Source organism: Nanorana parkeri, unplaced genomic scaffold, assembly GCF_000935625.1.
Source record: "Nanorana parkeri isolate BGI_ZX_2015 unplaced genomic scaffold, ASM93562v1 scaffold35, whole genome shotgun sequence".
Taxonomy (NCBI): Eukaryota; Metazoa; Chordata; class Amphibia; order Anura; family Dicroglossidae; genus Nanorana; species Nanorana parkeri.
This window is the reverse complement of record NW_017306303.1, coordinates 236,946-260,546: the sequence shown is the minus strand read 5'-3', so window position 1 is coordinate 260,546 and position 23,601 is coordinate 236,946. Positions and strand designations below refer to the sequence as shown.

Below are 23,601 nucleotides of genomic sequence, written 5' to 3'. Positions count from 1 at the left end.
CCCCTTCCCAAATGTTGTATCCCTTTAGAGAACCTCCGCCTTTTTCAACAAAAGTCAATTAAAAAATTGACTTTTGTTGAAGGAGCCAGTACAAAAAAAAATCTCAGCTGAACAATAACTGCAGCCAATCTGCAAAGGGGCTAAACACGAAGAAATTACCAGTGTATGGCCAGCATTACAAGTTAACCTATTTTGTAAAGGTGCACAAAGACCTTCCCCTCCAGGGGGGCCCATAGACTTCCATTGTAGACTTTATTTGCAAAATTCATACCTTTTGCGTCTACATCTTCCTGTGACTTTAGCGTGTTTTTGGATGTGGGTTTTAACATGCCTACATGAGTTTTTTTTTATTACATTCTGCATTATTTTGTTTGGTTTGTGAAAGTCAAGTAAAGTAGAAGCTGCGGGGGGACTTGTCAGAAGCTTGTTCTGTGCATTTTTTGTATGCTGCTATTGAAGTCTACGGGGCTAAAGCATTTTTGGGTTACCACGCCAAAAATGCAGTTGTACTATTTTTCCCAAGGCAGGGCAGCACTGCGCACAGGTGTGAAGCCGCCCCATAGACAACAATAGCATTTCTCATGTCATTCCACATTGGGTAACTCGTGTTAAATCGCAAAGGTGTGAACAGGGTCTAAATGTTGACGAGTGAAACTTCATACTTGAACATTGTATTTCATTCCATGAATATGTATAATGAGGAAAAAGTGCTACTCCAGCCAAAGTCAAGGCTTATTGTATTGCACCAGTCCCAATGAATAATAACATACCCACAAATGTAACTGCTGGAACTTTATTTAGAGCATAGGCTCAATAGGGAAATTGTAGGAGTGCAGCTCGGACCCTTGGGTGCGTTCCGCCTCTGAACAGGTTTAGCAACCCAATCACAGAAATGATGTTACTTTTGCAAAAAACGGAGACAGTGTTTTATGTTGAGATATACAATAGCCCCATTGTTGTTTACAGCATGCATTTAAAAGGTGAGGACCACATTGCGTTACTTTAGATAGAGGTCAGATTTACAGGGTTTTTTTCACAGTTTTTTAAGAGCAGCTCCAGCCAAACCACTAAATACAAAGTTACAACACATGGGCAGAACTGTTTTACCTTCTGAAAGTGAATCACATACACGTATGATACATCACTTTTTTGCTGTGTCTTACGGCTGCACAGCTTAAAGCTTGTGACTTTTTTTAGAGGCTACACTTCTGAGGCTCCGCCTCTTGCTGCTTGGCATACAATACCCTCCCTGAAATTTGTCCTACATAAACCTGCAATACAGTTGTTGTTTTTGCGGGGAAGCAAAATGCATGATTCCCCCATCCATGCTAAAGAGCAAGCTTGGGGAAATTTCCACTGCCAACTATTGTATTCAGACAGCCAGTGCCCACAGCTGTCAAAATATTAGAATAGTGACTGAGGCTGATTGAATGCATTCATAGTTGGGCTGACAATTTTTAGCTCGCCTCCTTCAACAAAAGTTGGTAAAAATGTTTTGGCTGAGTCAGACTTCACCAAGATTCGAGCAGTGTATGGCCAGTTTACATAGATCTGCTGTCTGCACATCAGTTAATACAGTACACAGTCCCATTCTAGGCTTGATTTTAATTTCCAACTGTCGTGTGGCAACAAAATATAAATCAGATGTCAGATAATTATATTAGCTGAACTAAAAAATTATTTACTGAGTTTTGCAGGACCTGAAAATCAAATGAGCTTTCATTGATTTGCACAGATTTCTTTGATGTAGCTTATAACCAGCCATTAGATGGAAAGGTTGTGTACCTCATTGTGGCAATCATTTGTATACAAAAGAAAAACTTCCTGATTCATTCAAATGACACCTGATTCATTTTGTTCCTGATTCATGACATTACTGAACTCATTTCTGTCAGAGACGATGGCATTGTGTAATCTGGGGGAGTGAGTGGAGATGTTCAGATTAAAATGCAAAGCCGCTGTATTACCTAATGCAATGACATCCCCTTCCAATAAATGTACTCAGTGTAATGAATTGAAGACAAGTATCATCTCCCTTTATTGTATAACTGATCTATGCGGGTCGGTTGCTCTGTGATCACCAACATGCTCTCTTTTCCCCGGAGTCTGGCACGGACCTCGTGCATGATTTGTAATTCTGGCACTTCATGCAGCACATGGAATTTTCCACATCTTCTCTTCTGTAATTCATAGAATGTCTGCCAGTGGGCAATTAAGTCATTTGCCCACGAAGCCAAGAACATAGTCCCTGCATAGTACAATATAAAACTGGGCTTCCAGTACCATTGTTAAAGGGGTTGTAAGGTCCCAGCATATACTATCCTGTTATAACATCAGCATTGTAATAGGAATACATACTAGCGTTGTTTTTGATAATGCAACCAAAGCTTACTTGAAAAAATCCCTTTCGTGTAGGGTTATGCTGAATATTATGGCCCGGCTCCTTCGACAATTGATTGCTTGAGTAGTCGACTTTTGTCAGACCGTCATGGCCACCCACTGTAAGAATTTTGGCCACATCTTTAACGGTTTATGCCAAGTCTTAATCTTTTTATTGTAGAGATGGGCATGTGGGAGGGTCTCAGTAGCAAAAGAAAACTGGGCAGGGCTGACACCATTCAGTCTACAAAGGTGCTCTGTGTTGTCAGCCCACAACAGGACTTCGGAAATGTGTGCACTTCTGAGTATCAACAGGTATTTTTCTGTACTTACAGGGTACTTAAAGGGATTAAACACAGGAAACGTGCTTGCATTGCAGAGATGTCCCGATTTATTTGTTTTCTATTTTGCTCAGACATACATTTGATACATACATACATTAATTTGCAATACAAGCTTGAGGGTTTTTTTGTTGTTGTTTTTTTTAAATTAACCTTGTTGCAAAACTGTATGATTTCCTACATACTCTGCGTAGCCTCATGCTTCACATTGCTCATTTGCACATTAGCTTCACCTCCCTCCATGTAAAGATGGCCATACAAATGCACATTGAATCATCACCACACAGTTTGAGCTTACTCATCAGGCAGGGGACAATAACAGTGGTCTTTCTTGGGTAGTGGATGTGGATGATGCAGCTCTCATATACAAGTGCAAAAAACCCCCCAATCATTTCATTAATTTTCAGAGCAGATGACCTAATTATCAGCAGATTAAGTGTATAACTACTAAACTCCCCGATGAAGTGTTTCCAGCCTGTAGGAAAACTTCTATTTCCTAGTGATTCTTGACAACTATTGATCTTATTGTTCTCTTTGATAAGACAATGTTAAATACAAGCAATTAGCTCATCTCCTGTTTTATACTCCATTGTTTCACCAGTCCCAGCACAACAGGATGCATCCACTCAGCTGTGGTAAATTCAATTTGCAATTAAAATATTAGCTTTCTTAGCATTTCACCATATCTAAGATTGAGTCGTCGTGGAGGGAACAGTTCAATGAAAAGCCTGTTTTATATCTCATTTGATTTTAATGAAATATCTTTTCATAAAATATTTATTTGATCTTTGTTAACCTGCAGTGACCTGCCCAAAAAAAGACGTATTTGGCCATTTGTTGTTGCAGTGATGAGCATTAAAAACATAACTTCACAAATAAAATAAACCTTAGCTATGAGAAACAAGGGGCTGCCATTGCAGACCTCATTTTGAAAATATTGGTTGTCTGGCTGTTAAACTAACTTACTGTGTAGAGTAAAGCAAAACAAGTCTGCAGATCAGAAAAGTCAGAAATCTCTATCTGCATACTTGTTCTGGTTTGGTGACTCTATAATCTGATGCAAGAGGGGTCAGTCTGACAGCCAGTCAGCTATCATTTTCAGAATGATAATAATGATCTATTTCAGAAAATGTTATTTTAAAAATGCAGAACTAGTTTAAAGTAAATCTTTTGGAAGAAAAACATGGTTGTTTGCCATTGTTTTATTCCATCTTAGGCTAGGTTCAGTTCTGAGCGATCCTGGGACCGTGTGATTGTGCACACAGTGATTGCCGCGCGGCCCCATTGATATAATACAAGTACCTTTTTTTGCGACACACGACATGTTGTAAACCGCACAATCTGCCCGCCGCGACTGGGGTGCCATTAGAAAATAATGGCACCGCCAGCGCAATCCGCAGTGGTGGGTGATTCCTTGACCGCACGGCCGTCACACGCGTGATTTTGTGCATGATTACCACGCAGGCACGGATCGCCCAGGTGTGAACCTAGCCTCAACATGCTTATTCCCTGGCTATTATGCTGGCCAACTGGCTTTAATTATTTCTGAACACAGTAGATGTAAGTAGGAATGTACTGATACCAGTACAGATACTGGAGCCATTACTTGGCATTTTCACGAGAACTACCAGGGTTGCAGTGGTTGCAGCTGTGACCGGGCCCTGGCGCTCCACCACTGTCCTGAAATCATTAGTCTGTATTGTTTTAGAAAAACTGTCACATGACAATAAACAAAAATGTACTAGTAATTGGTACCTCTGAGTATTTGGACAAGTATCGGTACATGTACCTGGTCTGGAAAAAATGTATCGGTGCATCCCTATATACAGAGAAGGGAATTTATTAAAATTATAGCAGACAAAATCTGGAGCAGCTGTTTATGGCAACCTATCAGCTTCTCTCTTTCATTTAAAAAAATCTTAACTGAACAAACCAAAGAGACAAGCTGATTGGTTGTCATGCACAGCTGCTCCAGTTTTGATAAATTCCCCTCAGAGTATATAACAAATCATACATTAAAACATGGATTCACAAATCCCAGGAGCCCCGTAACCAATGCTCCTTAAAAATGACAGCTGCCTCCTAACTTTTGAGTTTTTCTCTAGTCTAGTCTTGGAGCAGTATGCAAAATAAATTATTTTAAGGAAAGAAAAAGTGGGGTTTTGAAAGCACCAGAAAATGACAACTCCAACCAAAAAATTTAAAAATATATATTTATTTATTTCATATAAATCTTAAAAAAGGAACAAAGAAGGCTTATAGCCAATGATACAAATAGCATAGATGGTCCCTAAACAAGCTCTTTCCACATACACAATACCTCACCATTAACAGAAACATACATGATTCATCCTATGTTCTTATGGACATACATGATTGGGGTTCAAATGCCGAATGACCAGATTGCATATAAAGAGGCCCTTACACGATTGTTCGTAGGGCTGTGGAATGGAATAATTGCTCTCCGCTAGCACTGCCCTAGGAGCAGAGTGTGACCCTCGGCACACAACATGATTCAATTAGTAAATGAGGACAACTTTTAGAAAATGATTGAGTACAGAAGACAATGTTAATTCAGTTATAAATCCACATAATTCCCCATCCAAAATGGTGGGTTGATGTCTTTGTCCCCAGTATTACTTCATCTGATATCCACAATATATCAACATAGCCTATGGGCAATGCTTGAAGGGTTAGAGGGTGGAGCAGATCGATTCTCCACTAACACCAACCCGCAAGCAAAGTATGGCTACCTTGAGAGTTTATACAAAGGTAGGGCAATAATTATCAAGGATTCCACATAATTTATATGTTAAGGGTACATGATTGAGGCATATTAAAGATGGTCATGATTGTGTCAAACGCATTGTGGTTCACCATAAGACTGTGTGCACATACATGATCAGATTAAATAGTTCTATAAAAGTGTCAAGAAATTCATGTATAGATAGATAACACAAAATAATGATAATAATAAGTAAATAAATAGTGAGCAGGCTTGCTAACCCTGCCTTACATCCAAAAATTTCTACCGTAATGAGCTGTGTATTACAGTTCCATTGTGAAAAATAAAGTGACAGTGCTTATAAAGCTCAATCAATTAGTGATCAGGGGTGTGGCACCTAATATCCAGATCCAGGTCAAAAACTTTTTTACCCAATAGTCTTGGAGCAGGAAAGGTATCAGTACTTGTACTTGTACCAAGTACGGTACTTGGCATCTGAACATCCCTATATGTAAGAATTCGAGTGCCACACCAATTGAAATAGTCCAGATGCAACATTATTCCAATAGGTTCAGGGGATATTCAAGTAGAGTAGCCAATGTATTTTGGGGTTCCAAAAATGTCCTTCTTCAGGGCTCAAGGAGAAAAATCACATATAATACAATCCTTGCAGCTTGAATGTTTTATTGAGTTGTGATGGAAGTACTTCAGGGTTGTCAGCAGCTGGTTTGGTAGCACCAATGCGGTACTGAAGTACTACCATTTGATACTGAAATGTTGAGATGGAAAATGTAGTAGCAGGTTGACTGCATCAGTCGGTATATGCAGTCAGATGCATGCCTTCGCTCTGAAGGCTGAAGTAATGGATTCTATGCTTGAGATGTTGCTGGGCTAAGTTCACATTTGTCTGGATCCGGCATGCTGAGAGACACACAAAAGAACTGTTGACCATTGCCTTCCTCTTTGTAACTTTTCCTGTTTTTATCATATGTACACACGTCTATGCAAGCAGCACCCCAAGTGTAAAATCTTCCTACTTGATCTTAGCTGTGCCTGGATCAAGGAGTGCAGTACTATGTGAACAATTTTAGGTACCTACTTGTGTAATATCCCACTTTAAACCCCTGTATTTATTGTTTGCTTTTTTTTTTTTTTGCTATTAAGTTTTGAAAAGTCAAAAAATTTAAAATGGAGGCAAAATCTTCCATTGGGGACACTTGTTCCAGAGATAACCATCCAAGAAAGGATTTTTTTTCTCAGTTCCTATCGTCTCTATTGGAAGAAAGTGAAGGGAAATCTCCCCAATGGGATATAAAATAATTATTGGTTTTAAATATTCTCTACAAAAAAAAAAGTTTGGCGTTGGATATACTTTAAATTGCGGCAAAGTGTTGGACTGTTGGTGCTGCAGCCATATTATGTTAAACATAATACTGTGACACAATCACTACCTGTCAAGTCCTTGGGATTTCCTCAAACCTGTCTCTTTGGAGTCTGCAGTTCCTTTGGGTTAAAACCCTTTTAATTATCTTTCATTCTGATATAAATATAACAGAGAAAGAGAAAGCAGAGGAGGGTTAGAACATTTGTCAGGTTTTTAGTGCTGTCTATGTCCCTGCTGGGGAGATTCATCTTCTCTATTTGGCAGGGTGACCATTGTGGCAAATAATGGAAAAGCCAACATTTTACATCTGCCAAAGGTAAAGTGAGTAGGAGTCTTTCAATTGAGACACTTGTGCCAGTGACAACTGCCAAAGGCAAAATTTCTCCTTATGTTTGAGAGATTTCCTCTCCTGTTGTATCCCTGGGACAGGGAATATCAAATTTAAGGCAGCTAATTTACAATGACTGTTGCATTACAACTGTAGCAAAAGCGGATTAGTTGCCTGGAATAGTCAGAGTTGTTGCCTCATTTGCAGGATAAAACCTGATGTGTTCCTCTGGGCAACTTATACACGCTTGCTCCAGTTTTTCTACAGTCCTTTTGGGCCCACAGTATATTATTTGTAAATTTATAAACTTACATACTTTGTTACAAGCCTATACTTAATTTACCCTTTTGTTGCTTGGAAGCTACAACTGCAGGCAAACAACTAAGCCCTGGTCACACCTAGGCGGCTCCGTTTTTGCACCTTTGTACGCGCTTTGGCAGCATGCGGTTATTTGTACATTTATGCGTGTTGTGCACATTTATATGCGCGTTTTAACGCACGTACCGTACATGAAGGTGTGCGTTTTGATTGGCAGCTCATAAACCATTGTGGGCAATGGAAGAACGCACGTATAAACGCGCAAAAACGCTCACGAAAATGTGCAACCTGCTTCTGTTGCGCATTTTTGGGCATTTCCAATGAAGTCTATGGGAAGGAAAAGCGCTTTTAACTGCCCAAAGAAGCTCCTGTATCTTTTCAGGCATCTGGCGTTTTTCTGCTCAGGTGTGAACCAGGGCCATTGAAAATCATGGGATTTCTTGTGTTGGGCAGTTAAAAGCACTTTTCAAACTGCTCAAAAAAGTGTGAACCAGGGCTAAGGATGCTGTTGAACTGCGTCACAATTCTTGTGATCTTGGCCCCCCTAACCAGACCACAGAATAACCTGGTCTATGTTCTGTCCTAACCTGTGAACAGACAGTGAAGGAGAAGCAGGACATTGCTGAGGTCATCACTTTTCTCTCTGTCCTTAGAAGCTCTTAGTGTTAGATTGCCGCACTGGGCAGTGCAGAAAAGCCTAGCTGATTTACAGTGTTGCCTCTCCTTCCCCCAGGCTTACTGCATACAGTAATACAAAACACAAAAGATCCCCAGCTCACCTGCCAGCTAGACTGCAACAAAACAAATTACCCTGTCAACAGTATGCGTTAAAAACAGAGGTTTTAGTTGCACAAACTTTTGGCCAAAAATATGTAGAAGCCACACCGCCGCGCCTAGGCACCTCTGCAAAGTGTGGTCCTAACTCTATCTATACGAGTCTCCAAGTGTGAGCATATTAATGCATTCAATAAATTGCATGCAGGTGTACCAGGAGGTAGCCTACTCCTTATAAGGTGCAGGGATGCACTGGAGACCCAGCAACCAAAAATGCACGCTGGGACCCCAGTGCGTCCCCACATCCAAAATAGTCAAAGTAGAAACAGTAGGCTGATAGCTAGATAGATTCAGGTACTTTGTCATATGTCAAAAATATTTAATTAAGTTAAAGTATCCATAGCTGAAAAATTGGTGGCACTAGATACGTGCCTGGTGTTCAGTTTTAATATACACAACAGAAAGCTAATAGAAATACATATTGATCTAATGATGCATCAGGTTAATGTAGAACTTGAAGAGCAGAGTATAACTGTACATTAGAGAGAACATTGTTCAACCTAGCAGTTCTACTGGAAAAAGAATCACCAGCAACACTAATATTCTTACCAGTCTCCATTTAGAAACCGGATCTAATGAAGACCAGTTATGAGTTTTTTTGGATCCCCGGGAGGAACATTGCTGTTGCTGACAGCTTGGCAGTTTTCATCTTTCATTACCCAGCTTCACAGAACTGTTTTATAACATCAGTAAAATGGGCAGTGAATCACTAACTAATTGAATGTTCTCATATCATCTCTTGGCGGATGCTGCATTCCACATACACACGCCTGCGTACGCACACATTATCTGCTTTGAGAGAGGTTCAAGAGATTTTATAATGTGCGATTTTCAAAATCTATGTACTGTAATCTATTGTTATATATAATGTGTACACACATGCTAAATCCCCAGGGTTACAACAACCTAAAAGTGGAGTTTTAAAATAATAGGGGATATTAAGACCTAGATATTGTTGAATAAAGTGGATCTTCACTTGCCATCATTTTCCTCCTCCATATTCCTCCTCTAGCTTGGTCACCTAGGCGAGAATGATGGCATGCATCCCAAGAGGTGTTCAGCAATCTCTGCTACACTACGCATGCACCAGGCAATTTCCCTACCACACTGTGTATGCGCTGTGGTGCGTCATCAGGGGGCTGTCTGTCTCTTCCCGGTTGTTGTCAGATGGAAGTTGGTGTCACAAGACCTGTGATGTGATGGAGCCATGGCTTACACAACACAATGCTGGATTTGCTGGACATGTAGGTATGTTTTTTTCAGGACAACCCAATGGACAGGGCAAGAATAAATTGTAAAGGGGGAGTAAAGTTCCTCTAATAATGAAAAGTACATATTTTGTATCGTGATTACTATCTTGTATGAATGCATGGTCTTCCATGTAGGTTTTATGGGTGAAAAATCTTGCATGCATTTTTTCTGGGACGATAGGCTTATCTGGCCTTAAAGTGGAAATATGGCCAGGATATGGACAAAATATGCACAAAATGCACAAAATATAATAAGAACAACTAAAATGTGCATATTTAGACAAAAGAGACAGTTCTGAAGCCAAAAGGCTTAGGGCTGGGAGTCATGGAGGGCTTTTTAGGCAATTATAGGACCTTCACATACACTTACAATTGTGTAAAAATATCATATTTTATTAAAGACATTAAAAATACAAAACATATACGCATATTGGTGCTCAGCCTAAACTTGGTAAGCATAAACCTTGTATACTCATATACAGAGATGATGACAAGTTACGGTAAGTGAGTCCTTAGTTGGAATCAATGGACGGTTAGTGTTGTTGAAAATCCTTTACTCATTTTCCCACAACCGTGGCTTCATCAGGAGGAACATATTCCAAAGTCTATAAGGTAACATAAAGTACCATTAGAAAATCATAATTCCATTGCAACAACATGGTTATTTGGTGTATAAAAGTACAATATCTGTGAATGATTTTAACCGTATATGAATATAGCAGCAGCTATTCTCCCATTAGAATGAGCAAAACAGGACTGCAGCTGCTTCAATAGACTATGGTATCCCCTAGGGGGCCGCAGGAGAAAACCCTAAAAAGTCCTCCATGACTCCCAGCCCTCAGCCTTTTGGCTTTGGAACTGTCTCTTTTGTCTACATGTTGCTTTGTGGGTGTGGCTGTAGGACCTTCCCTTCTTGAACATAATCTTATTACTAAAATGTACATATTCTTAACAAGCAGTAAATGTGCTTTATAACTAGTACTCACTGACCTCTGTAGCTGCATGGACTGTGGAATAAATCACCCACAGCAAAAACTCTTTCGCTTTAAAGCAGACCATGACAAATCACTGGTGAGGCACGATGACATAACCAGCATCTCAGGGAAGAGGGGTTCAAGGTATGGGGGGCTGTAATTTAAGCAGACCTTGCATTTGCATGCAAGCTTGGTTCACTTTACCTTTCTCTTAGTAGCTGGTTTTGCTCTTAACAGAGCGAGTTGGTAGCCTGTCAGCCTTTTAATCTTTAATGTAAACACAGAGCTGCACAGGAAGAGGAGGGAGATGAAAGTGATGAAACCCAACTTAAGCAACTCCACTACTTCCATTGTGAAATTTGAGAATGAAATACTCTATAGTGCTTGCAACTACAGAGGTCAGTGAGGGCTTGTTCTAAAGCATATTTACTGCTTGTTAAGAATAGGTAAACATTTGAAAGCCTGGCCACAGTTCTATTTTAAACAGGTGCATCACTATAAATGTTGGAAAACCATAATGAAACCATTATAGGACTTATACAGTATAATTCTCTTAGATACTTTAAGACTGCCCCATTTTTGGGAATTTTCTTACCAGCTCTACCCAGACCTAATATTTCATGATGGCAAGTTGAATCATATGGCATTGTCTTATAAAGAATAACTAAATAATTTCTAAACAACTTCTAGAATTGGTAAGAATCCATTTCAGGATAAGTTACGCTGCTGAGAATTTGTTTTGTATGCGTGTTCCATTGCATTAATCCATGCAGATCCTTATATTGTCACCAATATTTGCAGCAAACATAGTGTAACTGTCAGCATACTCTTAAGTGCATTTTCTCTGCACTAAAGCCAAATGAGGGATTTCCAGTTACAGTAAAATCACGGTGGTGGGAGGCAGTTACTCAGGTAGCATACCCACATGTCTATTATACTTAGATTACAGTCTTTGCACAAGTAAAATGCATTTATAACATGTCTGTTATCTATATTGTGGGCTCTTGTTGCTTTGCAAGAACTGAAATTGATGAAAGTGTATCCTCTTTTATTAATAATAGTGATATACGACAGTCAAAGGTTATATGTATAAAGATGGCTTATGACATACCCTTAACATAGCGGTTTTCAGCTAAATTGGGTGACAATATAATGTCTATAGGGCAACCTCAGACATTCCAGCTCTATTGGTTTTAGGAGAGAAAGCAGTTTGACAGGTTAGAAAGCATTTTCGTAGGAGTTGATGTAATAATGCAGATCCCACATCAAAAAATGTATGCAGTCCTGATTCCTCTGTGTCCCATACATTGTTGTCTGCCACTGATTAACTCTCCCCCCCCCCTCATTGCTGTATCACACCTTTACTTGCATCCAGTGCAATGTTGATACAGTAGACGCTATTAGTAGTACTAGCTATTATCGGGTTGGGGGAGATGTGAGAAGTCTGATGCTGTGTAGCAAAGCTCTTGCAGCAGCAATAAAGCCATACCAAAAAACAGGGAAATTCTGTTTGGTGACTAGTTTGAAAAGAGCACTTTGGGGAATGCCTAACATTACTACCATTCCATTAATTTTGAAGATCAATATTTGATGACAATATTTTTCCACTTATCTTGTTAAAACTTGTTTCCATCAACCCTCTTGTAATTCATTTTTAGCGGCCCCAGGCTTACAAGGTTCACACTGTACAGGAAGAGTATCATTATCGTATATGGTTTTTTTTTCACACTGTTTTTGGCTTCATTGTCCATCATTGTTTCATAGTGTCATTTTTTCCCCTGCTGGCCTCTATCTAATGATCTATCACTGTCTTTCCATCACTATCTGGATAAATATTACATGACAGCCGCATGCTGTGCTTGATGCTTAAATGTCCCTTGTCATTCTCACCAGTGATGAACACATGGTACTTCTCCATCGTCAACGGTTACCATGGAGATGTGTCCTGCAGTGGAATTCAGCCTACACAGACATGAGTCAGTCACTACATGACCCAGGCCTGACACCCTGTCCTTTAACCCCATTAAGTTTGCATACTACATGTGTTTCTAGACATCTCACGTTTTGTGATTCATTTCTTAATTGCTCAAAGTTTTTTCAGCTTTTGCTATTAAGAAAAAAAATCTTCTTTGTTCATTATTGTTATACCTGACTGTGTGAAGGGTGCCAGTACCCTGAAGCATGGGGTTGTAATGAAGCTCAGCATACATAAGGCTCTCTGTTTGTTATACAAAGCTAAGTCGCAGTTTATAAACATATGTTTCTTCCCAGATATATTTTGGTATTTCAGCAAAAAGAGTTAAATTGTTATTTGCAGTTGTGAGATAATAAAAGGTATTATTGTTATGTTACTGTTGTCATCAAAATAGTAATGGGATATTATTCCAATTTAATTTATTGGGACAGGTGAAGTTAAGCGATTGATACACTTTTATTCCAGTAATTTCGGTTTACATTGAAATCTCATTAATTATTACAGATACAAGTGTAGGTATTGTAGCTAACAGGATTTCCATTTAAAATGTAATATCCCTATTTACTATCATCTTGCACGTGTAGTAATACAAAGGCTTACTTCCTAGCAGTGTTAATTTCATTGACTAATCATTTTCGTCATAGTTTTCGTCAACAACACTTTTTCAGTGACTAAAACTAGACTAAAACTAAAAGAAAACCTGAATTATGATGACTAAAACTATAACGGAAATATATTGATACTTTAGTCGACTAAAACTAGACTAAAATGTTAGTGAGATACGATTTGGGAAGAGAGCCAATCAGAACTAATCTCTTTGGACTTGCAGTTCCGGTTCCATCCTGAATGGACGGCTTATAGGTAATATGTGCAATGGCATTACAGCCAATATCGTTTTTCATTTGAATATTTTAGCGTTGCACTCCTGCTTTAAAGAATGAAGAATGTCATATGCAAGTTTTTATAATCAATGCGTATCTAATTACTGGTCCTATGTTGAAAATACTCAATTATATTGTTTCTTTATAAGACTTGGTTTAATCTAATTGTAAGATAAATAAAGACATGTTAAATATCACAACACAACATGTCTGTATTGCATGTTCAAATCCTAATACCATAAGTAATAACAGGGTAATAGATGTTTACTCCAGGAGTATATAATGAGATTGGAAATTCTAGAAACATTCTTAAATTACTCTAACTAAACCCACTAGATTTTAGAAGACTAAATCTACCGTAGATTTATTCATCTGAAATCTTATGATATTTAGTCGACTAAAACTAGACTAAAATTAAAACAAATGAGATGACTAAAATTCAGAGGCGTTTTAATCAAAAGACTATGACTAAAACTAAATCGAAATTTGCTGTCAAAATTAACACTGCTTCCTAGGCTTTACTAGCACCTGTAATTCCTTAACGCGTATGTAAACTGTAATTCCTTAACGCGTATGTAAACTTAAAAACAGGATAAACTGTAATTGAGAGACAATTTGGTTATACTACTAATACCAATATAGGCTACTACAGGTGAAAATAGACAATGGCAAGTATTTTTTGTACTTTTTGAAAATGTTCTTAGCCCAAAAAGAAGAGAATAAATGCAGCCACCACATCTAAGGACTGGTAAACTGCAATATTTAAAAATATTTGTTTTTGGGTTTAGCTATACTTTCATTCACCAAATTCTGGTAAAATGTTAGGTCATGGAACAACAATGATGATACAATGGTTAATACTGTTATTTCCTGTATCTATGATAAGCTGATATATTCCATAGGATGTTACAGAGTACATACAACAAGTCACATCAGCCACTGCCCCACATAACTTACTGTCTAAAGGCTTCACTCTCCCTATCCTTGTTATTGAGTCACTAACTGCAGTATGAGTAGAAGCCTATTAAGATACCAATATGTTTTTTCAATTCTAGAAACGAATTGGTGCCTCTGTCTCCTTTCCCCCATAAAAGCACTAACTTGGGGAAATCTACATATTAAATGCCGATAATGCTCTTAGTGGAAAGATAACTCAGAACCCTAGTGCTGCAAGACAAAGTGTTAATAACTTTTCCTAGAAACTGCTGGGTGCTACAAAGCTGATAAATGATTTAACTTCTAACTGAGAATCTTTCTCAGTATTCCACAAGATGAAATACATACCAGTTTATCTTTCTCGGTAAAGTAGGGAAAATTACATTAACGCATGGAAGAGAGGCAGGTGTTGTTCAGAGCAGCCAATGATATTCTAAGCTTCACTGTAAAAGCAATAGCTTGGTACTAACTGGTTGCCCTGGGGTAGTGGAGTATGCTTCTTAAAGTATAGACAGTTGAGTTATAATGCTACTCAGCCACATGGTTATGGACCTACATTTCTCAAACCGCTGTGCTTGACATCTATTAAATGTACTTAAATAAATATATTTATATAAAGCTGTAGTTCTTGTTGGTTATAGGTTGAATTTATGGAATATTTATGGTGTTCATCTTTTGAGGAAAGACGTATGTTATAAATACGGGTCTACAGCTTTCACACTAACAAGTACATCAGCTTATGACAAAATATCTCCCAATATTTTGATGGCTCCATAACAAATTCTACCATACAACCAACTGTCCTATTTTTTCCTTCAAGCTCTGGGTAATACGGAAGTCATGCACATCTTCAATGTTTATTTTTAAGCTGATACTTATTTGTGATAATCTAGATATAGAATACTGTCAAAGCACATTCATGAAAGTCCATGTGTTGGGCTAATACTGATATGTCTTTTTTGTATTTATTTATTTTCTAGAATCCTATTCTATTGCTGGCAGTGATGGCAGCATTTCAGCTTCAGTGGCTTCCATCCAACCTCAGCCCTCTACTAGCTCCGCACCTAGTTCCCCTGGATCCAGGAGGTCTGTCAGTACTTTGAAGAAATGGCTGACAAATCCAGTGAGAAAACTAAGCAGTGGAAGCCGCCTTGATCAGAGGCAGAAGAAGATTGAAAGTCGTCCAAAACGAGGCTTACCAGGTCGAAGACGGAGTGCGGATGACGGCGGCAGGGGGAGCTTTGACCTTGGAGTGTTGCGGAAAATGGAGGACTTCACTCGGCCAGAAGATAAGAGCTTGGTTAGAACTTTTCTGTTTTTAAAGTTAAAGAAAAGCGAGTGTAACCCATTTTTCAGCTTCTTAATTTTGTGTTATATAATTATATGAATTACCCTCCAAATGTATTTTCTTTTGGATGGAGTGGAAAAAGTTATACTCAGACTTTTAATGATGTCAGTTTGATCTTTAAGGATGTCTCCGAGTGGGGACACGTGTTTTAGTGGCAAATTTCAGAGTCTGGATTTTCCTCAGATTGGGGAGATATCCACTTCATGTTGTGTTTTATAGACTGGAGGTAAGGCACAGTAAAGATGTGACAGAAGTTCTACCAGTTTATTTAATACAATGAAAGGTTTTGACTGAAGCCCCATTAATGATTGAAGAAAACATCTGATCTAGTTAAAGAAGAACTTCAGGCACCTCCGTTTTATATCTAAACTGTCACCTTAATAAGATTCCAAAGAAATTTCAGATAAACAACATTTTTTGGGGTCCAAATGGTTCTAGCAATCACTGACACAGAAAAATGTTAACAATCTATGTTCCTGTTGGGTTTCTCTTCTTGCTCTGCACATTACTGACAGGTCTAAGATATATAAGGTATACAGAGAAGCTGGCTCCCTTGCATCCGTTTTAATGTTACTGATTATGCTGTTACTGCTCCATTGTGCATATAGTAAGAATATGTTTTGCAGCACCAATAGAATCATGGCAGAGATGCTTGGAATGCCATAAAGTAGATCACTTTCTTTTGTTCTCCCTGCCTCTATAAACTTCTGTGAGATATATGCACCAACAACGGAAAATATTAAGTTGATGGATTTGCCAAGATAATGAATTTGCATATTAGCAAATATCAGCAAGTACAAGCATAGCTTCGGCTGATCCCTCGGCTCGCTTTGGCCACCCCAGCCCCCCAAGGGCTGCTGTACGGGCTATTCACAATAGTCCGTACAGCAGCTGAAGGCAGCCGAGCCAAAGGTATATGTTCGGCTTGACTGAGCGGAAGCGGGGAGAAGGGCCGGCTGTTCTCCACGCAAATGACAGTTGGGTTAGAGCCAGCTGTGATCTCTGCTAGAAGACTCTGGCAGGTGCCGGCCAATAGGAAACAGTTGGGTGAAGCTAGCTGTCACCACTAGCTCTGCCCAATTGTTTTTCTTTTGCCGCCATCTGTCAGATGCTTTTTTCATGCAGCGGGAGTCCATCGCATGCGGTCAGGTCGGCGTGCTGCGTTTTAAAAACATCATATTTTATTTTCTTTAAAATATTTTTACTTATTTTCTAATTTTCTAATTTTTTTACATTTAGGTATCGAGCAAAATAGCCAAGCCGAATGCCACTCGGCGGCATTCGGCTATTCACTCACTGCTGTTTGGCCCCTGTGAGAATAGGGGCAAACTGCAGCTCGTGAGCTGCCGGAGCTTTGGCTCAGCTGATCCACATGTTGGATTGGCTGAGTCGAACTCCTTCTGCACTTCGGCTCAGACGAACATGCAGAGCATGTTCAGCTGACTGAAGGCAGACGATGTATGGCTGATTTTAGCCGATCTACGACTGAAACCAGCCGTACAAGACTGGATAGCTGAACAGCATTCGGCTCACTGCACTACGGCTGGGTTATTCACTCGGCTGCCTAAAAATGTTTTTACAATATAGCTACCGCAGGGTCATGCAGCTCTGTATTGCACTTATGGCTGAATCCAGAGTTCTGTGTCAGAAACAGGATATTGTTTTAAAATGATATGCTATTTGAATACCTAAATATACCCTGTTAATAAAAATGACCTTTATGCCTTGCTGTGGAAGAGATAATATGCAGCCCGGTATCTGAAACCCTAATCATGGTTAATGGAACAGTGTACACCGATCCCAGGATCTTCTGTTGTACAATAGAAGCTGAGCTTTTTTTTCCTGGTTCAAATCCGCTCACCGATGACAACATGAACATATAATGTACTGGTAGTAGAATTCCACCTGTGCTTTTGAGATACTACACCATCTAACCACAGGGAAAATCTCTGATTTTCAGCCACATGGTTTTCAGCTGACATGAACATTTGATTGCAGGGAATTTGCTCACCCTTTGACCAAAGTATTTATGCATGGTTTACTTTATCATGACAGAGCACAGACAGTGACTATATAAAGGCAGTACCTTTCTATTAAGACATTGCCTTTCTGACAGCTGAAATGTTAAGAGTTTCATACAGCGCAAGTAGCTATTTATAGTGGGCTATTTTCATATCTGCAGAAAGTAATGTGAATGTTTCCTGTCTGATCCCAGAAAACAGAAGATTTAGGGCTAGTCATCTTCTGAATGTTTGAGATGTGTTTACTATGCATCTGCATGAGTTTACCATGCACTTTGAGATGTGTGTGTCGTACATTCATACGGAGCACAACCCTATATTAAACTGAGCTAAACTGATCTCCGCAGTCCACAAAACCAAGCCTTTATAAATGATTCCCATGTGCTCATACCTTTTGTTTAAAGGAGAACTATGGGGTCAGTGTTTTCCCCCACAGTTCTCCTTAGGGTAACGGGAGGACACAAACTAGCGTCCTCCCGTTACCCTAAGCTCAGTAGCCGGAGCGGATCCCGACGTAGATGACGGGATCCGCCCAGCTGCGTGAGTGACAGCTGGCTCTGCCTATCTAGAGGCAGAGCCAGCTGTACCCGCCCCCGTCCGTTCCGCCAGTCAGCGCTGGCAGATCTGAGCGGGGAGAGGGGAATCCAGCCCTCCCCCTGTCACGGCAGAGAGCCGTGACAGGATCGAGAGGTGAGCGAACCTGGTATGTGTTCGCTCACCTCCCGATCTACTGAGCCGACCTATCACAGGTCGGCTAGAACTATGAGGTGAGTGGAAATCACTCATCTCATAGTTCTCCTTTAAAGAAGAACTCCAGGAAAAAATTTTAAAAAACTTACCCTTGCTGTGGGGCTTCCCCCTCTCTGCAAGGGTTAGGTGATCATTTTGTCTAGGGCACTCACATAAAGCAGATTTACTTACCTTGATCCTCAGTTTTGCTGGCTCCCTACAGGCTTCTAGACTGGTCCACGCAGTGTCTTCTCCCCTGAGCTCTGGCAGTCTAAAGAACACTGATGTCATCACGTCTTATGCAGGTCCATTAACCTACATTAGATGTGAGGACGCTGAGGGACATCCCATAACCGGAGCGGAGGAAGAGAGAGGTGAGTGCCAATGCCACGGGACCAAGGTGATCACTGCAATTCAGGTGAGTAAAACAGCTTTATCTGAGCCCCCTAGACAAAATGAGCACTTAAGCCTTGCAGTGCAAGGGCAGCACCACTTTTACTTTTCCCAGAGGCATTTACACTTTTACAGTCAAATTTGAGAAAACCCCGCAATGTGTTTGGTGTGTAGTGTTTCCATTCACACAGCAGACATAGGGGTCTATTCACGAAGCAGCCGTAGCTTCGGTTGATCCTTCGGCTAGCTTCGGCCCCAGGACCCCTTCGGTTCAGTAGAACCGAAGGGCTGTTGTAGGGCTATTCACTATAGCCCGTACAGCTCCCGAACCTGGCCGAGCGGCTCAGTTGAGCCGAATGCATATGCCTCGGCTTAGCCGCACTGAAACCCGAAGCTGGCCACTTGCAGAGAGATCAGCGTCCCTGGTTACCAGCTAACCAGGGACACTGATCTCCAGGCAGCCTAACTCTCCCGGGCGCTCCGGGAGGCTCCCGCTCCCGGCCACCAAGGAGAGAAACACTGCTTTTTCTTTTTTTTTATTCTGACACGGAGCCAGAATAGAAAAAAAGAAATAATATTTTTTGGCGATAGGAATGCAGTGCTAAATTGCAATTTAACTCTGCCACAAGTTTGTGGCAAGTTATCCTTCCTATCTGGGTAGTTTGGTATTGGCTATTGCAAATTGAAATAGCCAATAGGAATCTAGCAATGCATTCCTATGGCCAAAATTTTTTTTTCTTTTTCTATTCTGACATGGCTCCGGCCGGGAACGCCCCGGAGAGTTTTTTTTTCTTCTTTTTTTTGACTGCAGCAGAACCGCCGGCCAATACAAAACAGTTGGGCGGAGCTAGTTTCAGCCGATATACGGCTGAAATAGTCCGTACCAGCCTGAAGTGAATAGCCGAACAGCGTTCGGCTCACTTCGCTTTAGGTCGGTCATTCACTCGGCTGCCTACGGCAGCTTAGTGAATAGACCCCATAATTTTTGTTTAAATGCCTTACCTTTTAGATGGCAGACAGTGTTCAAATCTGGCTTACAACTGATATTGAAATATGCCGGCAGAGTACAGACAGGTTTATTAGAGTAAACAACTTTGCACAGCCCCCTCCTTAACATTACATAGGGGGAAGCTAAGAGGGATTTTTAAGCAAGTAAACGCATAAAAAATCTAAGTAGCAATTTTTCTACATTTTTAAAGCTATGTTATGTGAATGGGAACATGTTACATACTTAGTCAGGTTGAAAAAAAGACACATGTCCATCGATTTGAACCTATAGAGATAAATGTAACAAATATAAAGTAGGTGTTCTCCCAATTGGGCGGCAAAAGGGGAAATATACTTTAAGGCATTTTAGTGCATATGAACAATGTACAACAAATCTCAGCTTGTATCATGAAAAGTGCTTAAATTAAATGATGCGTTTGGATCACGGGATATCAGGCTATCCTACGTAGGACAGAGTGAGGGAAGGAAAGTAATGTGGATTGGAAAGGGAAAGGAAATTTGTTATCCTTATGGGGATAGTAGGGAGTGGAACATTGGGACGCAGAAGGGACATGGGGTGGAGGGGAGGCAAACAGGTTTAACTCTTTCGCTGCCAGGCCCTGCACTCCACTTTTAACCTCAGCTGGCCAGACCATTTTTTCAATGTTTCACCTTTTTTTAATTTTCAACTGCAACTTTCACAGTTTGTAAATGACCCCCCCAACCCATACATTTTCTGAAAGCACAGGACCGGTAGAATAAAAAGATGATGCTGCTAATTTTGTGGGTCCCACGACAGTTGTGCAAATGTTTATCAAATCAGTATTTTCTCTAAAAATACACTAAAATCATTATCAGTGCACACACAAAACATATTTTACTAAATTCCTACTAAGTCTAAAAGATGAAACTGTATTGAGTTGATAAATAACAAACATTTGTAAATGTTAAATTTTAAAATCTTTTTTGAAAAATACTAAAGAAAAACCAAAACAAAAGAACGCAAAACTTATGCTAAAAATCTGGAGGTTGGCCTCATACTTATGTGATGTAGTAACATCTGATCGGCAGTGCTGTTTGTGCACTGTGTTGGTGTGTATTGCAATAAAATGATGCTTGCATACATTTAGTTGCAGTGCAGCATATTACAATGCACAGCAATGCGTTGCAACACTTTGCCATGCTCTGCCACACAGTTGAATTAATGTTATTTAAAAAAGTAAAAAGAGATTGAGGACTTTGTGTGACCTTCTCTGCAGCCCCAGCACTCAATGAACGGGAAGTGCTCAGTACAGTGGCTTCCTGTTCAATCACAAACAGAGGAGACATAGTATGTTTACTATGCCCCCAGTTATGAATGGACAGGAGGTGATCTATGCAGAGCACCTCCGGTTCATTCATAAACCGAAGAGACAGTAAGTCATTGCCCCAAGTCAATAATGAACAGGAAGTGATGTGTAGCTCTCAATATATGAACAAACACTGGAGTGATCAGTACTATCACTCTGGTGTTTCTTGTGATGGGAAGGATCAGCAAATATTTCACATATTTGCCGATCCGCTGCTCAGCATCCTGAAACACTTTGCCCCACTCTCCTCCCCGCTGGGCACCACCTCCATGAGTGGCTCTGTGGCCCCACTGACCCCTGCCACCTCTGCTAATACAGGCAGTGGAAAGCAGCAGGGATCAGAGGAGGCACAGAGCTGATCATGATGCTGGCACCCAGAGTGGCAAGGTGGGGGGGGGACGGGGGGTTGGCAGGGGGGGCTGGTTTTAAATAGCTGCCATCAGAAAGTCTGGTCATTTACACAGAAGAGTCGGTGAACCCTTCTGCTATAAGCTTATGGTAGTTGAAGCGAGCTCATAGCTGAAGGGTGAATGCAGCCAACGTAAGGCATTGTGGGAAAATTCATGCAGTAGAACCAAGTAGTACAGAACCGTTCATTAGTGCCCTTAACGAAGCTGGTGGCATCTTCCATGTGTTTTAGGGTTAGGCAAGGGATACATGCACAGGCAGCATTTACTAAATGGATGATAACTGATCTCTTGTAAGTTTTGCAGGGCAAGGAGTTATGGTGCAAAAGAAAGAAATCAGGGTCTGCGCAAGTGATAAAATCAGTGAATTTTTGCTAAATGTTTTGCACCTGGTTCCAGAAGTTTGAGAGTTTGGGGCAAGACCAAAACATGTGGAGCATGTCTTCAGGTGAGAAGGCATAACATCAGCAAAGGTCAATAAAGAAAAAAAAAATATGAAGGATGTGTAGGGTCCTATACCATTGTGTTTTTATTATAGCCAAAGTCTTTATTATTATTGCTAATAGAAGATGTGAGGAAAGAGGTAAGGTCTGGATCTCTCCTCTGCGTAGAGGTGTAGCTTCATGACTCTTGCTCAGTTAAACTTAAACATTTGGATGATACATACACATTAACTAAAGTTATGTATGATTCCAATGTTAGTTGTCCTGGGCTAAGACTTGTTTATGCCTAGGGGAACAGGAAAAGGCCACGTAACTTACATATTCCCTGCTCCCACCAGCCCCCTCTGGACTGCTAGATCAATTCCATTAGCCTCTTCTCCCCTTTGCTATGGCAGTCCAAGGAGCGATGACATCACAAAGTACAATAATGTAAGCTTCGTAGCACAGCATTGTAAATGAGAATGCCAAGTGAGAGCCCTCAGCTTGAGCGGAGCGGACAAAAGGAGAGTGCTGACTGCCAAGAAGAGTGGGGAAAACTGCCCCTCGCTGAGGGGAGTGGGAATCTGGTAGGTAAAACAGCTTTTTCCTAGGCATAAATGAGCAGTTAACGCTTGCAGTGTGGGGGCAGCCCCGCTACAAGGGAAAATTTTAAGTTTCCCGGGAGTTAGGCATTAAGCATTTTTTCAGGTGGCCATACTTGTTGAAAGCATCTGTAAATTGCTGTACAACAGTCTGACTTCCACTAATTTCATTTGATTTTAACATTCCATTTTGGAATGAATAGTGTTTCTCGAACAAAAACCACATTCACTTTTAGAATTCCATTTGTTTGAGAAAATTATTCTATCCTGCCCCTTCATTTTCTTTTTTTTTGTCACTATGGTCCAAAACGATCATCGGATTGACCCCATTAACGATTAGAAATTTCAACAAATGTTCCGAAAATGTTTATTATTTGAATAAATTCTGCAGGTGGCCAGCATAACAATAAGGGTACAGCATTTTGTGAGGTATAAGTTTTCAGGATATCTTTTACCACCAATTTGTCTCCCTCATTTTGTTTATGTACCATGTCGTAGTGTTGTCTCAATACTGGTCAGTGAGCAATCTTATGCCGATGTTTTATAATTACAACTTTTAGAGCTTTAAAATATCTCATAGTGTTGAACAAATAGGGGGCTATTCACAAAGGAGCCGAAGGATCCAGCCGTAGCTTCGGCTGATCCTTTGGCTCTCTTCGGCCACCGGAGCCCTTCGGTTCAGTCGAACCAAAGGGCTACTGTATGGGCTATTCACAATAGCCCATACAGCAGCCGGATGCATATGCTTCGGGTCGACTGAACTGAAGTGACAGCCGAAGCGGGGCTAACAGCCTGCCAAAGGGCCGGCCGTAAGCCCCGCAAATGACAGCTGGCTGGAGCCAGCCGTGATCTCACAGCTGGCTCTGCCCAGTTGTAAATACAGATCAGCGTCCCCAAATGACCTAGGGAAGCTGATCTATCATTAAACAATAACAACTGGGCGGAGCCGGCCTTAATGTCACGGTCGGCTCCGCCCAGTTGTTATTCATTGGCTGGGCCCCCCTAGAAGAAATTTGCA

General features: G+C 40.5%; 1 protein-coding gene across 1 annotated transcript in view; it reads left to right on the top strand.

The window, feature by feature from the left end:
- Window positions 1-23,601, top strand: part of ARHGEF25 (Rho guanine nucleotide exchange factor 25) — a 180,800-nt gene that overhangs the window by 102,341 nt on the left and 54,858 nt on the right. Inside the window, exon 2 of the mRNA XM_018569766.1 lies at window positions 15,306-15,625. Coding sequence (XP_018425268.1) covers window positions 15,306-15,625 — 320 coding nt within the window. The remainder of the gene's footprint in view (window positions 1-15,305; window positions 15,626-23,601) is intronic.